At 36.8% G+C, this 18,081-nt stretch overlaps 1 protein-coding gene across 1 annotated transcript in view; it reads right to left on the reverse strand.

The window, feature by feature from the left end:
- SCLT1 (sodium channel and clathrin linker 1) overlaps positions 1 to 18,081 on the reverse strand; it is a 199,433-nt gene that overhangs the window by 178,294 nt on the left and 3,058 nt on the right. Inside the window, 1 exon segment of the mRNA XM_065877281.1 lies at positions 16,576 to 16,631. Coding sequence (XP_065733353.1) covers positions 16,576 to 16,631 — 56 coding nt within the window.

The raw sequence follows: 18,081 nt of genomic DNA on the forward strand, positions 1-18,081 counted from the left end.
GAATTGACAACTAGAAAGATGGTGGAAGAGTAAGATGTGGAGATCACCTTCCTCCCCACAGATACATCAGAAATACATCTACACGTGGAACAACTCCTACAGAACACCTACTGAACACTGGCAGAAGACCTCAGACCTCCCAAAAGGCAAGAAACTCCCCCATGTACCTGGATAGGGCAAAAGAAAAAAGAATAAACAGAGACAAAAGAATAGGGACGGGATCTGCACCAGTGGGAGGGAACCATGAAGGAGGAAAGGTTTCCACAAACTAGAAGCCCCTTCGCGGGCGGAGACTGCGCGTGGCAGAGGGGGGAAGCTTTGGAGCTGCGGGGGACAGCACAGCAACAGGGGTGCAGAGGGCAAAGCAGAGAGATTCCCGCGCAGAGGATCGGTGCTGACCAGCACTCACCAGCCCGAGACACTTCTCTGCTCACACGCCTAGGCAGGCGGGGTCTGGGAGCTGAAGCTCCAGCTTCGGTCAGAGTGCCGGGAGAGGACTGGGGTAGCCAGCGTGAACACAGCCTGAAGGGGTTAGTGCACCACGGCTAGCCGGGAGGGAGTCCGGGGAAAAGTATGGACCTGCCGAAGAGGCAAGAGACTTTTTCTTCCCTCTTTGTTTCCTGGTGCGCAAGGAGAGGGGATCAAGAGCGCTGCTTAAAGGAGCTCCAGAGACGGGAGCGAGCCGCGGCTAAAGCACGGAACCCAGAGACGGGCATGAGACGCTAAGGCTGCTGCTGCCGCCACCAAGAAGCCTATGTGCAAGCACAGGTCACTATCCACACCTCCCTTCCGGGGAGCCTGTGCAGCCGGCCACTGTCAGGGTCCCATGATCCAGGGACAACTTCCCCGGGAGAACACACGGTGTGCCTCAGGCTGGTGTAATGTCATGGCGGCCTCTGCCGCTGCAGGCTCGCCCCACACTCCGTGCACCTCCCTCTCCCGGGCCTGAGTGAGCCAGAGTCCCTGAATCAGCTGCTCCTTTAACCCCGTCCTGAGCAAAGAACAGACGCCCTCCGGCGACCTACACGCAGAGGTGGGGCCAAATCCAAAGGTGAGCCCTGGGAGTTGTGCAAACAAAGAAAAGAAAGGGAAATCTCACCCAGCAGCCTCAGGAACAGCAGATTAAATCTCCACAATCAACTTGAGGTACCCTGTATCCGTGGAATACCTGAATAGACAACGAATCATCCCAAATCGAAGAGGTGGACTTTGAGACCAAGATTTATTATTTTTTTCTCCTTTTCCTCTTTTTGTGTGTATGTGTATGCTTCTGTGTGAGATTTTGTCTGTAAAGCTTTGCTTTCATTATTTGTCCTGGGTTCTGTCCATCTGTATTTTTTTTTTCTTTTACTTTTGAAAAAAAACTTTATCTTAATAATTATATTTTATTTTAATAACTTTATTTTATTTTATCTTACTTTTATTTTATCCTCTTTTCCTTCCTTCCTCCCTCCCTCCCTCCCTTCTTTTTCTCCCTTTTATTCAGAGCCGTGTGGATGAAAGGCTCTAGTTATTGCAGCCAAGAGTCAGTGCTGTGCTGACTGACTGTGGTGGGAGAGCCAACTTCAGGACACTGGTCCATAAGAGACCTCCCAACTCCACATAATATCAAACAGCAAAAATCTCCCAGAGATATCCATCTCAACACCAACACCCAGCTTCAGTCAACGACCCACAAGCTACAGTGCTGGACACCCTATGCCAAACAACTAGCAAGACAGGAACACAACCCCACCCATTATCAGACAGGCTGCCTAAAATCATAATAAGGCCAAGACACCCGAAAAACACACCACCAGACGTGGACCTGCCCACCAGAAAGACAAGATCCAGTCTCATCCACCAGAACACAGGCACTAGCCCCCTCCACAAGGAAGCCTACACAACCCTCTGAACCTACTATAGCCACTGGGGACAGACACCAAAAACAACGGAAACTACGAACCTGAAGCCTGCAAAAAGGAGACCCCAAACACAGTAAGATAAACAAAATGAAAAGACAGAAGAACACACAGCAGATGAAGGAGCAAGATGAAAACCCACCAGACCTAACAAATGAAGAGGAAATAGGCAGTCTACCTGAAAAAGAATTCAGAATAATGATAGTAAAGATGATCCAAAATCTTGGAAATAGACTAGACAAAATGCAAGAAACATTTAACAAGGACCCAGAAGAACTAAAGATGAAACAAACAATGATGAACAACACAATAAATGAAATTAAAAATACTGTAGAAGGGATCAATAGCTGAATAACTGAGGCAGAAAAACGGATAAGTCACCTGGAAGATAAAATAGTGGAAATAACTACTGCACAGCAGAATAAAGAAAAAAGAATGAAAAGCACTGAGAACAGTCTCAGAGACCTCTGGGACAACATTAAACGCACCAACATTCGAATTATAGGGGTCCCAGAAGAACAAAAGAAAAAGAAAGGGATTGAGAAAATATTTGAAGAGCTTATAGTTGAAAACTTCCCTAATATGGGAAAGGAAATAGTTAATCAAGTACAGGAAGCACAGAGAGTCCCATACAGGATAAATCCAAGAAAAACATGTCAAACACATATTAATCAAACTGTCAAAAATTAAATACAAAGAAAAATATTAAAAGCAGCAAGGGAAAAACAACAAATAACACAGAAAGGAATCCCCATAAGGTTAACAGCTGATCTTTCAGCAGAAACTCTGCAAGCCAGAAGGGACTGGCAGGACATATTTAAAGTGATGAAGGAGAAAAACCTACAACCAAGATTACTCTACCCAGCAAGGATCTCATTCAGATTTGACGGAGAAATTAAAACCTTTACAGACAAGCAAAAGCTGAGAGAGTTCAGCACCACCAAACCAGCTTTACAACAAATGCTAAAGGAACTTCTCTAGGCAAGAAACACAAGAGAAGGAAAAGGCCTACAATAACAAACTCAAAACAATTAAGAAAATGGGAATAAGAACATACATATCAATAATTACCTTAAATGTAAATGGACTAAATGCTTCCACCAAAAGACACAGATTGGATGAATGGATACAAAAACAAGACCCATATATATGCTGTCTACAAGAGACCCACTTCAGACCTAAGGACACATACAGACTGAAAGTGAGGGGATGGAAAAAGATATTCCATGCAAATGGAAATCAAAAGAAAGCTGGAGTAGCAATTCTCATATCAGACAAAATTGACTTTAAAATAAAGACGATTACAAGAGACAAAGAAGGACACTACAAAATGATCAAGGGATCGATCCCAGAAGAAGATATAACAATTGTAAATATTTATGCACCCAACATAGGAGCACCTCAATACATAAGGCAAATACTAACAGCCATAAAGGGGGAAATCGACAGTAAAATATTCATAGTCGGGGACTTTAACACCCCACTTTCACCAATGGACAGATCATCCAAAATGAAAATAAAAAAGGAGACAAAAGTGTGAAATGACACATTAAAGAAGATGGACTTAATTGATACTTATAGGACATTCCATCCAAAAACAACAGAATACACATTTTTCTCGAGTGCTCATGGAACATTCTCCAGGATAGATCATATCATGGGTCACAAATCAAGCCTTGGTAAATTAAGAAAATTGAAAGTGTATCAAGTATCTTTTCTGAACACTACACTATGAGACTAGATATCAATTACAGGAAAATATCTGTATAAAAATACAAACACATGGAGGCTAAACAATACAGCACTTAAAAATGAAGTGATCACTGAAGATATCAAAGAGGAAATCAAAAAATACCTAGAAACAAATGACAATGGAGACACGATGACCCAAAACCTATGGGACGCAGCAAAACCAGTTTTAAGAGAGAAGTTTATAGCAATACAATCCTACCTTAAGAAACAGGAAACATCTCGAATAAACAACCTAACCTTGCACCTAAAGCAAACAGAGAAAGAAGAACAAAAAAACCCCAAAGTTAGCAGAAGGAAAGAAATCATAAAGATCAGATCAGAAATAAATGAAAAAGATATGAAGGAAACCATAACAAAGATCAATAAAAGTAAAAGCTGGTTCTTTTAGAAGATAAACAAAATTGATAAACGATTAGCCAGACACATCAAGAAAAAAAGGGAGAAGACTCAAATCAGTAGAATCAGAAATGAAAAAGGAGAAGTTACAACTGACACTGCAGAAATACAAAAGATCATGAGAGATTACTACAAGCAACTCTATGCCAGTAAAATGGACAACCTGGAAGAAATGGACAAATTCTTAGAAATGCACAAGCTGCCAAGATTGAATCAGGAGGAAATAGAAAATATGAACAGACCAATCACAAGCACTGAAATTGAAACTGATTTAAAATCTTCCAACAAACAAAAGCCCAGGACCAGATGGCTTCACAGGCGAATTCTATCACACATTTAGAGAAGAGGTAACACCTATCCTTCTCAAACTTTTCCAAAATATAGCAGAGGGAGGAACACTCCCAAACTCATCCTACAAGGCCACCATCACCCTGATACCAAAACCAGAAAAGGATGTCACCAAGAAAGAAAACTACAGGCCAATATCACTGATGAACACAGATGCAAAAATCCTCAACAAAATACTAGCAAACAGAATCCAACAGCACATTAAAAGGATCATACACCATGATCAAGTGGGGTTTATTCCAGGAATAAATGCAAGGATTCTTCAACATACGCAAATCAATCAATGTGATACACCGTATTAACAACTTGAAGGAGAAAAACCATATGGTCATCTCAATAGATGCAGAGAAAGTTTTCGACAAAACTCAATACCAATTTATGATAAAAAAACCCTGCAGAAAGTAGGCATAGAGGGAACTTTCCTCAACAAAATAAAGACCATATATGACAAACCCACAGCCAACATCATCCTCAATGGTGAAAAACTGAAAGCATTTCAACTAATATTAGGAACAAGACAAGGTTGTCCACTCTCACCACTATTATTCAACACAGTTTTGGAAGTTTTAGCCACAGCCATCAGAGAAGAAAAGGAAATAAAAGAATCCAAATCAGAAAAGAAGTAAATCTGTCACTGTTTGCAGATAACATGATATAATACATAGGGAATCCTAAAGATGCTACCAGAAAACTACTAGAGCTAATCAATGATTTTGGTAAAGTAGCAGGATACAAAGTTAATGCACAGAAATCTCTTGCATTCCTATACACTCATGATGAAAAATCTGAAAGTGAAATTAAGAAAACACTCCCACTAACCACTGCAACAGAAAGAATAAAATATCTAGGAATAAACCTACCTAAGGAGACAAAAGACCTGTATGCAGAAAATTATAAGACTGATGAAAGAAATTAAAGATACAAACAGATGGAGAGATATTCCATGTTCTTGGATCGGAAGAATCAACACTGTGAAAATGACTCTACTACCCAAAGCACTCTACAGTTTCAATGCAATCCCTATCAAACTACCAATGGCATTTTTCACAGAACTAGAACAAAAAATTTCACAATTTGTATGGAAACACAAAAGACCCCGAATAGCCAAAGCAATCTTGAGAACGAAAAACGGAGCTGGAGGAATCAGGCTCCCTGACTTCAGACTATACTACAAAGCTACAGTAATCAAGACAGTATGGTACTGGCACAAAAACAGAAAGACAGATCAGTGGAACAGGATAGAAAGACCAGAGATAAACCCACACATATATGGTCACCTTATCTTTGATAAAGGAGGTAGGAATGTACAGTGAAGAAAGGACAGCATCTTCAATAAGTGGTGCTGGACAGGTACATGTAAAAGTATGAGATTAGATCACTTCCTAACACCATACACAAAACTAAGCTCAAAATGGATTAAAGACCTAAATGTAAGGCCAGACACTATCAAACTCTTAGAGGAAAACATAGGCAGAAAACTCTATGACATAAATCACAGCAAGATCCTTTTTGACCCATCTCCTAGTGAAATGAAAATAAAAACAAAAATAAACAAAAGGGACCTAATGAAACTTCAAAGCTTTTGCACAGCAAAGGAAACCAGAAACAAGACCAAAAGATAACCCTCAGAATGGGAGAAGATATTTGCAAATGAAAAAAGTGACAAAGGATTCATCTCCAAAATTTACAAGCAGCCCATGCAGCTCAATAACAAAAAAACAAACAACCCAATACAAAAATGGGCAGAAGACCTAAAGAGACATTTCTCCAAAGAAGACATACAGATTGCCAACAAACACATGAAAGAATGCTCAACATAATTAATTAGAGAAATGCAAATGAAAACTATAATGAGATATCATCTCACACCAGTCAGAATGGCCATCATCAAAAAATTTAGAAATAGGGCTTCCCTGGTGGCGCAGTGGTTGAGAGTCCGCCTGCTGATGCATGCGACACGGGCTCGTGCCCCAGTCCGGGAAGATCCCACATGCCGTGGAGCAGCTGGGCCCATGAGCCATGGTTTCTGAGCCTGCGTGTCTGGAGCCTGTGCTCCGCAACGGGAGAGGTCACAACAGTGAGAGGCCCGCATACCACAAAACAAACAAACAAAAATCTAGAAACAATAAATGCTGGAGAGGGTGTAGAGAAAAGGGAACACTCTTGCACTGCTGGTGGGAATGTGAATTGGTACAGCCACTATGGAGAACAGTATGGAGGTTCCTTAAAAAACTACAAATAGAACTACCATATGACCCAGCAATCCCACAACTGGGCATATACCCTGAGAAAACCATAATTCAAAAAGAGTCATGTACCAAAATGTTCATTGCAGCTCTATTTACAATAGCCAGGAGATGGAAACAACCTAAGTGTCCATCATCGGATGAATGGATAAAGAAGATGTGGCACATATATACAATGGAATATTACTGAGCCATAAAAAGAAATGAAATTTAGCTATTTGTAATGAGGTGGACAGACCTAGAGTCTGTCATACAGAGTGAAGTAAGTCAGAAAGAGAAAGACAAATACCATATGCTAACACATATATATGGAATTTATGAAAAAAAAATGTCATGAAGAGCCTAGGGGTAAGATGGGAATAAAGACACAGACCTACTAGAGAATGGACTTGAGGATATGGGGAGGGGGAAGGGTAAGCTGTGACAAAGCGAGAGTGTGGCATGGACATATATACACTACCGAACGTAAAATAGATAGCTAGTGGGAAGCAGCCACAGAGCACAGGGAGATCAGCTCAGTGCTTTGTGACCACCTAGAGGGGTGGGATAGGGAGGGTGGGAGGGAGGGAGACGCAAGAGGGAAGAGATATGGGAACATAGGTATATGTATAACTGATTCACTTTGTTATAAAGCAGAAACTAACACACCATTGTGAAGCAATTATACTCCAATAAATATGTAAAAAAAAAATCTAGAAACAATAAATGCTGGAGAGGGTGTGGAGAAAAGGGAACACTCTTGCACTGCTGGTGGGAATGTGAATTGGTACAGCCACTACGGAGAACAGTATGGCGGTTCCTTAAAAAACTACAAATAGAACTACCATACGACCCAGCAATCCCACTGCTGGGCATATACCCTGAGGAAAACTGTAATTCAAGAAGAGTCATGTACCAAAATGTTCACTGCAGCTCTATTTACAATATCCAGGACATGGAAGCAACCTAAGTGTCCATCATCGGTTGAATGGATAAAGAAGATGTGGCACATATATACAATGGAATATTACTGAGCCATAAAAAGACACGAAATGGAGTTATTTGTAGTGAGGTGGATGGACCTAGAGTCTGTCATACAGAGTGAAATAAGTCAGAATGAGACAAACAAATACCGTATGCTAACACATATATTGAATCTAAGAAAAAAAAATGTCATGAAGAACCTAGGTGTAAGACGGGAATAAAGACACAGACCTACTAGAGAATGGACTTGAGGATATGGGGAGGGGGAATGGTAAGCTGTGAGAAAGTGAGAGAGTGGCAAGGACATATATACACTACCAAATGTAAAATAGATAGCTAGTGGGAAGCAGCCGCATAGCACAGGGAGATCAGCTTGGTGGTTTGTTACCACCTAGAGAGGTGGGATAGGGAGGTTGGGAGGCAGGGAGACGCACGAGGGAAGAGATATGGGAACATATGTATAACTGTGTCACTTTGTTATAAGGTAGAAACTGACACAGCATTGTAAAGCGATTATACTCCAATAAATATGTAAAAAAAAATAAAAAATAAAGAATGAATTATCTTTATGGTTTATGTATAAAAGACAATGAAGAACTACAATTAGTAGGCTTACTCAAAGTAAAGATCTTAGGCATTATATAAAAAAAGATTAAATAAGTGCACATTTACATTAAGTCAATGTCAAAAATTTTTAACGTATTCTATGTATGTCTTATGATTCTCCACTTTATTCCCTCTTTCAATCTGCAGACCATCTATTAATCTAGAAAGAAAGAGGGTTTGTACTATATTTTATGCTAGGTACAATGTACTAAATCAAAAAAGTAACAGTGTTTCTGACCTCTTCCTGTTGACTATTTCATTAGATAAGATATTCCTGATAAAAAGTCTTTATGAAAATAAATATTATCCTAAAATATAATATGATGCGTTACATTAAATTACTACATATCTATGCCTTTTAAGTTGTTACTTATGGCTTTTATTTTTCTATCTTACCACTTGCAGTATTACTTCAAAAGATATTTAACTAGCACTTACTATAATCATAAAAATATATAAAAAATAAAACTGAAATCTAGTCCAAATCTCTCATTTTATAGATTAAGAAACTGAGATCCAAACATATGGACACTAAGGGGGGAAGGCGGGGTGAGGGGGGATGAATTGGGAGACTGGGATTGACATATATACACTAATATGTATAAAATAGATAACTAATTTAAAAAAAAGACCTATTTAAGTAATAGAAGACATGAAACAGATTTGAATTATTGTCTTATTGATTTAATGTACATATACATAAGCAAGTGTCTGCAATCCAAAGTAAAAGTAATAAATGCCCTAACCGAGGTACAAAAATATTATAATGAGTCACTTTGTTATGAAGCAGAAACTAACACACCATTGTAAAGCAATTATACTCCAATAAAGATGTTAAAAATAATACTATAATGGAATGTGCAAAGGTTTTTCAGAAAAGATCATATTTAAATTGGTTCCTAAGAATGTGTATAAGTTTAATGTATAGAGATGTGGGTGGTGTTCTCAGGCTGTTGGAAAATGTGAGCAGACAGAATGCTAAGAAAGTATGAGTGTTTGGAGAAATAAAGAATAATTTGCATGGAGGAAAAAAAAAAAGAAACTGAGCTCCACCTCCTACATTGTTGGTGGGAATGTACGTTGGTACAGCCACTATGGAAAACAGTATGGAGGTTCCTCAGAAAACTAAAAATAGAATGAACCATATGATCCAGCAATCCCACTCCTGAGAATATATCCAGACAAAACTATAATTCAAAAGGATACATGCACCCCTATGTTGATAGCAGCACTATTCACAATAGCCAAAACATGGAAACAACCTAAATGTCCATCAACAGATGAATGAATAAAGAAGATGTAGTAAATATATACAATGGAATATTACTCAGCCATAAAAAAGAATGAAATAATGCCATTTGCAGCAACATGGATGCAAACAGAGATTATGATACTAAGTGAAGTAAGTCAGAAAGAGAAAGACAAATACCATATGACATCACTTATATGTGGAATCTAAAATATGGCACAAATGAACCTATCTACAAAACAGAAACAGACTCATAGATGTAGAGAACAGACTTGTGGTTGCCAAGGGGGAGGGATAGACTGGGAGTTTGGGGTTGGCAGATGAAAACTATTACACTTAGAGTGGATAAACAACAAGGTTCTAATGTATAGCACAGGGAACTATATTCAATATCCTGTTATAAACCATAATGGAAAATAACATACGAAAAAGGAATGTATATATGTGTATAACTGAGTCACTTTGCTGTACAGCAGAGATCGGCACAACACTGTAAATCAACTATACTTCAGTGTAAAAAAAAAAAAAGAAAGAAACTAAGTTCCAGATAGATTAAAGTATTAATACCAGGAAAATCACCCAGCCAGTAACTGCAGTCCTGAAATTATAACTAATTAGCATTAATAGGCAATAGAATTTTGGCCATGATGACTTTATAAAGTTTTGGTCTCTGAGGTGACAAAGACAAATCAAATACACTTCTAACCAGTCTTTCTTTGAATTGAATTTGTCATTGATAGTAAGATGCACCATTCTTTTACATACTATTAAAAATAAAAATTGCTGCTTATTAATCTTGACATGCCATTCACTATTGCTACATCCCAATTTTGTAGATCTTAAAATAGGGGAACGGGGAATAGTGTTAGGGAATCTTACAGTCGAGTAAGAGAGAAGATAGAGTAAGACAAATACATACAATTAGAAAACATTCTAGACAACTGCCTGGTACAACCTCTCTACATGCCTTCCCTCACCTGACAGACATTTTTCATCCTTAAGTCCAAGCTTCCTCAGTGAAGGTATCCACATCCCTGCCATGGTGTAGTGTTTCTTTTGGGGATTAATACTGAACAGTCTGATAACTAGAATTGTTGCTTCCCTTCTTCTGCTCCTACAGTGAATCATATATATTCTTTCCAGAAAAATTTGGAATTTTCAAGTTCTAAAGTGTAACTGAATTCGATCCTTCAACAGTGCACCCTCCTCCTCTGCTAAAAGCCCTTGAAGAGCCCCCTACGCCATCTGAAAGACAAGTTTAAATTTCTTAGCAGAGCATATAAGATCTTATATGATCTGCTCCCTGCCCACCATCCCAGTCTTATGCCTAATTCCCCTATACAAATATGCTGAGATATAACCACAGTAAATGATCTGTGTTTTAATAAACATATGATTTTTCATTTGATGAACTCCTACTCATTCTTAAAGACCGCTCAAATTTCATCCCCTCACTTAAGCCTTCTCTGATGTCTCCAGCCAGAGTGATATCTCCAACAATTACAATCTAACGTATATATTGGACACGTTATAGTTAACACCGTCTGCCATGCGCAGACTTAAGTAATCCTTGACCATAACCCATGCTCTGGGGAATAGCGCAGGCTATTTTTTACAGAGGGAAGTCAATGATTAAAGTTTTGCATATTTCTCAAGGGCAGCCCTATCATACGCTGACTGGCATGAAGCGTACTGAAAATAGTAGTGTTGGCCATTAGTAAGTAACAAGAATGGGTACCTTCAGGATTTGATCCAAAGAACAGAGAGAATCAGCTTTTTCGTTGGAAGAATAGGAGCAGCTGCTACATGGAAAGGGGTGCCATTACTGAGGGGGACAATTAAGGCTGTATGAGACAACTGATAAGAGGAGCATATCCTCAGAGATGGTCCTAATTGTTTCCCAGTTCTAGCTGTATTCCATGTTCCTCCTTATCATACGTTCCCATTTACTCAGAATGACCTGTTTCTATTTCTTGAAGCAAAAACAGCCAAATATGAATATATGTATGTGTTTATGCTCCTAATATTTACAATCATCCACTCAAAAAATATTCTTTGAGCATTTAATATGTATCAAGCACTGTTCAAAGGTGTTAGGTATACAGTGGTAAACAGAATAGACAAGGGCCCTGCTCCATGAAGGATACATTCTAGTAGATAAGACAAATAATAACCAAGCAAATAAATAATTTCAGGTAGTAACAGGTACCACAAATAAAATTGGATAATATAAAACAGAAAGTTGGGAAGGGAGGAACAGTACTAGATAATGTGGTCAGGGAATGCCTGCCTGATTGAAGAGAAGGAGACAGTCCTGTATAGGTCTGGAGAATAACATTCCAGGCAGAAGAAATAAGCAAAAGGTCTTCTGGTGGAAACTGGTTTGCCAGTTTTAAGAAAGTCAAAGTAAGACGGCCAGTGTTGACTGGAGACTAGTCATCAAAGGAGGGTATGGTAAGAGGCATATATATACGTAAATATACAAACACAGACTTATTATAAACAGAGACATATACAGAAATCAAGGTACCTCTGAATTTATATAAGGTCATTAAAGAGAGAAATATTAAACTTTATAATGAAAGCTTAGGATTTGGGTGAACTTTTGGGGATGGTTTCCTCACAGTATAATGGTGTAAATTAGCATCAGAACAGCAGGGTTTAGCACGTAATTCGAGATATCTTTTCACTCTCTCATTGGAAAATAGATCAAATATATTCATCTTTTGCTATTATATAAATAAAGTTTTGGGGTACAGAATACCATCTTTGGACAAGTACTGAAAAATAATGGCTTTATTACTATGTTTATAAATATACACATGAACTCCTTCCTCCCAACTTTCAAATAGACTATACTGTGTTCATAGGCTATTATCAACATACACTAATGATATAATAATTAGGGATGGTGATAGCAAACCTAAATTACAACTCTGATCTTTATTATTCAATTATCATTGGTCAATAAGAACAAATCAATGAAAATAGTGCTAAAAAATTCTATTTTATAATGCTATTGAAATCTTCTAAATCATAAATATTTAGTTTTAATCTTAAAAAGATAAATATATTAGACTATCATAAAACAAAAACTTACAAACTTAGTAAAATAAATAATATGCTAAATATAATTGTTTTAATTTATTAAATACTGACTTTATACTCCTGTTGAAGTTTTCTGTTTCTGTGCTCTAAAGCTACATATATGCCTAAATTAAAAAGTAAAGACAGTTATAAATTTCAAAAAAGCTTTTTGGTGACAGTTGAACTAAAGACTAGTTAACAGATTGAGCAGCAAAAGATAGCTACATGTATCAGAGAAGAGGAAACTTTTTCTGTAAAGGACCAGATACCAAATATTCTAGGTTTTGTGGGCCATTTAGTCTCTGTCTCAACTATTCAACTCCATCATTGTAGAGCAAAAGCTGCCATAGACAGTATACAAATGAACAAGTCTGGCCGTGATCTAATAAACTTTTATTTACCAAAAGAAGTGGCAGGCCAGATTTGGCCCTCAAGCTGTAGTTTCTGAATCCCTGACAGATGCCGTTAAGTCTCTGTACTAGTTACTATACTTTGACTGCAAGCAACAGTGATTTTTGTCGGTTTTATTTACTAATGTATTCCAGAAACTTGAACAGTGCTTGGTACTTAGTAAGTACTCAATAAATATTTGTGAAGGATTGAATGAATGCTTTATTACCTCACCAAATATTAAATCTGAAGGCAAGTGGCTCTAGATTTGTTTCAGCAGTTCAATAATGTAATTTAAGGACTAAAGGCTTCCCCATCTTTCCCTTCTTCTAATCTCATTGTGTTTCTGATACATACTCTCATGGTTACAAAATGGCTATAGCAGCTTCAACATATATCACTTTCTAAAATGACAAAGAACAGGAAGGAGGTTAAGTTTTTTTCTTGCCAGTCTCTCTTTTTATCAGGGAGAAAAAGCTTTCCCAGAGGCTCTACGACAGACTCTCCCTTATACTTCACTGGGTACAAGTGAGTCACATGTTCATACTTCTTAGATTCCTGGCAAAAAGAAATGTGCACTGGTTTATAATCAAAGTTTTATCACCTGAGATTGTGGAAGAAGCTCATCTCTGCTGAGCACGATGCAACTGGAACAAAATCAGGGTTATATGAAAGAAGGGAAAATAGCTCTTAGGGAGGCAACAAATAATGTCTTTCATACCCTCAATAATAAAATAAAAATAATAACAATAAAAGGTAGTATTTTCTTAGTGCCAGGAAGTGCTGTATACATATTCACTCATTTAATTATCGTATCCAATTTTCATCCTCTGGCAAGTTATGAGGAGGAAATATGATATTAAAGAAAAAATGAGACAAAAACAAAATAAAAAACATGAACTGAGTTTAAAGGAATAAACTAAAAATGGGAAGGATGATAAAATGAATATCTTTTCACCTTTTCCTAAGTCTCATTTTATAAAATGACTTCATTATTTTCTATTTGTAATCAATTCCCAGAAAATACTCACCTATACACAAATGAATTAAAAAGCTTCCAAAACCCAATAATGTGGAATTGCATACTATTGTATAATCCATGCTACTGCTAGCTTCCATTATTCAGACTTGACCATATTTAAGGTATTTTCCTTAAAAATGATAAGCTCTTTTTGATTTTGCAGTCTTTAACAGCAATACTTAAAAGAAGGTTGTTGCCCTAAGGGAATAGAGTTCACTTTAAAACCTGATGACATTTCGAGTTACTAAAAGTGCCTTTTAATAAGCTCAGAATCCATTTTTCCCATTTCCCTATTATACTAAGAATAAATACATTCATGAGCCATGACTGCAGTACTATTAAACAGGTAAAGGCAGATTTCTTTTTTTTATTTTTTTTATTTTTTTTATTTTATTTATTTATTTTTTTTAAGGGCAGATTTTTAAAAGACTGGTTTCAAAAGGCCTGGACATAAAAGGAAGAGTATGGGGTCAAATATAGGAAACAACAAAATCATTAGCTCAATCATATAACACCGTATTATCTCCAATACATTAAAATACAAACTTAACTTACATACACTGGTGATTCAAAAATCTTAGCAATAGTCTTTAATAGGAAGATTTTTGAGAAAGAACAGTAAATCATAAAAAGTTAAAGTTAGAAAAACTTTCCCATGGGAAAAAACACAAATAAATGAGAAAAACTGAAAATCCAATTAAGAGATTTACATAGAAGAATGCAAACAAAGGAATGCCAAACTTAAAAAGAGCTTATGCTTTAAATGAATTTAAAACCAAAAAAAAATGTATTTCTTCATTTTTTGGTTTTGTTTTGTAAGGCGACAACAAAAGATATATCAGGTCTCAGTCCAGTTGCATGACCTTTAAAAGTTAAACTTGGGATAGAATAAAACTCTGAACATTTTTAGAAGAAAATGTAAGAGAAGATCTTTAGGACCACAGGCTAAGAGAGGATTTGTTACACACAAAGACCAACAACCATAAGAAGACTGATATATTCAACTACCTCAAAATTAAAAAAAAAAAAAAAAAAAAGGAAAAGAAATTTCTGTTGATCAAACATATCACAACCTGGGAACAGATATCTGAAACATACCTATTGTCTAGCACATTGAATGCGCTATTGGCACTCATTATTCATTCCCATCCCTTTCCACATCCCAGCAACTTTCATAATGGCTGAAAGTCTAAAACTATGTTTCCCGGATGTCCTTGCAGCTGGTGTGGTGGATAGAATTAAAGGTTCACCAGTGACGGGCACTTGAAGGGGATATAGAAGGCAGAAGTGAGCTGAGAACATTCTTCTATAGGTATGACAGATGGCAAGCAAAACTGATAGACGTGAGTGTCTCCTGAAGTGAGTACCTCACGCCCCACTTTCCAGTGTCAAGTTTTCAGCTCCATGGAAGTGATGCTGTAGTGGTAGCTACAGAGATGGTGGCAGCAGCATAAATTCCTGGCCTCAGAATTTCAGCCTCTAAGGTATGACTCTAAAACCAATTATCTTACCTACATAGTACTTAACTGTAAGTGACTAAATCCCTTCTTGTTTGAAGTGTCTATGATGGTTACTGTTTACACTGATCAGCACACCAGCAAATATTCAGAATACAGATTATATAAAGTACTTTGACAATTTAAGGAAAAGATAAAGAGAAAATGGGAAAAAGAAATGAACAAGCGTTTCATGAGAAAACCACATGGGTAAATAAATACATGAAAAATGGTTAACCATATTGATATTCAGGAAAATGTAAGTTAAAACCACAATGAAATACCATTTAGGACTCAAAATAACAAAAATTAAGAAACCTGGTAAGAGCAATTGCTGATAAAATATACAAATCAATAAGAACTCATAAATATCACTGGGGGGAATGTAAATTGGTATAGCCACTTTGGAAATTAGGTTGGCAATATATTGCAAAATTGAATATTCACATAGCCTATGACCCAACCCTGAAACTCTTCTGCTTATGCATGATATTGAGTCGAAAAAAAGTAAGTCTCAGAAGACTAAATAATACTACTTTTGGAAGTTTTTAAAAATGCAAAACTAAATAATATATCATTAGGAATACACATACCTACAAAAATTTTAAAAAGCAAGGGAACGATAAACAAAAATTCAAGACAGTATTAACCACTGGCAGAGGGAAGGAGGGGCATGCGATAGGGAAGGAAAACATGGATAAGTGCACCAGTATTGATAATATTTTAGCTCTTAACTGGATGGTGGGTTGACAGGTTTCCATTTTATCAGTATGTTTCCTAATATAATATATATTCTATACTATACTATTCATGATTGCTAATATTTATAAGGTGCTTATCATGTACCCTATTTTAAGCAATTACTTTATCCCTTACAGTCAGCTCTAAGAAATAGGTTCTGTTATTGTCTCCCACTTATAGATGAGGAAACCCTAAAGCACACAGAGGTTAACTTGTCCAAGGTCATATAGCTAATAAGCAATGGAGCCAGGAGTCAAAAAGGAAATCAGGCCCTAGCGTCCACACTCATAACCAGTACACTCCATGAATAAAATACCAAATAACAATAATAAAAGTTACCTAAGACAACAATAAGATAATCAGTAGTTAATTGATCTACCTTTCATTTTCCTTGATGACATTTTCAAGCTGTAGTTTCATCTCACCCATCTGTTTCTGAAAGAATAAAATATGGTTGCAGAAAAACATTTTCCAGACCATTAGATTTATATTAAGTAGTTCATTCATATGCAAGCAATCGGATTCTATGACACTAGTCTACAGATAAGAAACAATTATTCTTCACTTCTAACAAGCAATATTAAATATAGATATTTTAATGATACACAGAACGTAATAGAACGTTTTTGAATAGAATATAAGTAAAAATATTTTATATAACATATTAATAAATATTTTAAAATGTAATTCCTATATTTAGAGATGTTTATAGGAAAAGAGATGTAAGATATTCCTTAATATGTCACTGTAAGAAATATCCGATGATCCCTAGACCTTGAATATATATCGTTTTTCATCTTAGTTTAGGTGAAGCCCATGTAAGTGCTTGAATTTCAAGAAGTAAAATGTTAATGGCGAAAAAAGCAAATAAAGATCTTCTTTAGCAATAATTCATTCAGTCTCTGACCACCTTGTTTAGTTGTATAAACTCTCTGCACTATACAAGGCTGCTACAGTAAACCAATGTGGTCACTAACACATACATTAGTAGGAAAGATGGTAAAAAAAAAAAAATCACTAACTAAAATACCAATACGAATAAAATATATACTGTAAAGGGAATGAAATGAAGGTATTTTTAATTTTCTCTGAGGGGTTAAAGGGATTATAAGATTTCAACAGGAAAGAAAGGGCATTTCAAGTAGGGTGAAATATGAGTAAAAGCAAAGAAGCAAAAAATATTAGACAACACAGGCATAGTCATCAGTTCTCAGTAAGAGTAAACGAGCAAGTGGAGATCAGGAAGGAGGCCATGTAAAATCATACTTAAAACAAAACTGCAATCAATTCATGATCTGTCGATTACTCTTGATTGGGTACCCCAGGCTAAAGGAGAAGAGCCAATCCTGGAGTGAACCTGGCAAGGGAAGGGTGGAACAGGCAATCCTCCAAGCCTTTCTCTCTCCCTTTCAACTAGAGAAGCTCAAGGAAGCTTCCCCTAGGAAAACAGTAACAGCCAATTATAACTACAAAGCCGGCTTGAAAGGTGAACCTTTCCCAGGTCCCTGCTGTGCCTGAATCACAATTAAATCAAAATGAATGAATTCACTACCAGATAACTGAGAACTGACCACACATGGAGCTATGCAATGAGAGGTAAAACTGGAAAGGCAGGTGGCAGGTCTTGCTTGAATGCCATGCAGACTAAGAGGTTTGGATTTTATTGTAGCAATTATCCCCATTTTGTAATTATTTTTTTAAAAATCAATCTTTAAAAATTGCAAAAATGTCAGCGTATCTTGAAAAATATTATTCAAATAATTAGGTAGGATATATGCATTAACTAGGATTCAGGGTGGATCATGACAGTAACACTAAAAGATTCTTTACTGTAAAATATTTCAAAACATTTAATCGTTGAAAGAAAACAAAAATTCAGCAGTAC

This window comes from Phocoena phocoena, chromosome 5 (genome assembly GCF_963924675.1).
Source record: "Phocoena phocoena chromosome 5, mPhoPho1.1, whole genome shotgun sequence".
Lineage (NCBI taxonomy): Eukaryota > Metazoa > Chordata > Mammalia > Artiodactyla > Phocoenidae > Phocoena > Phocoena phocoena.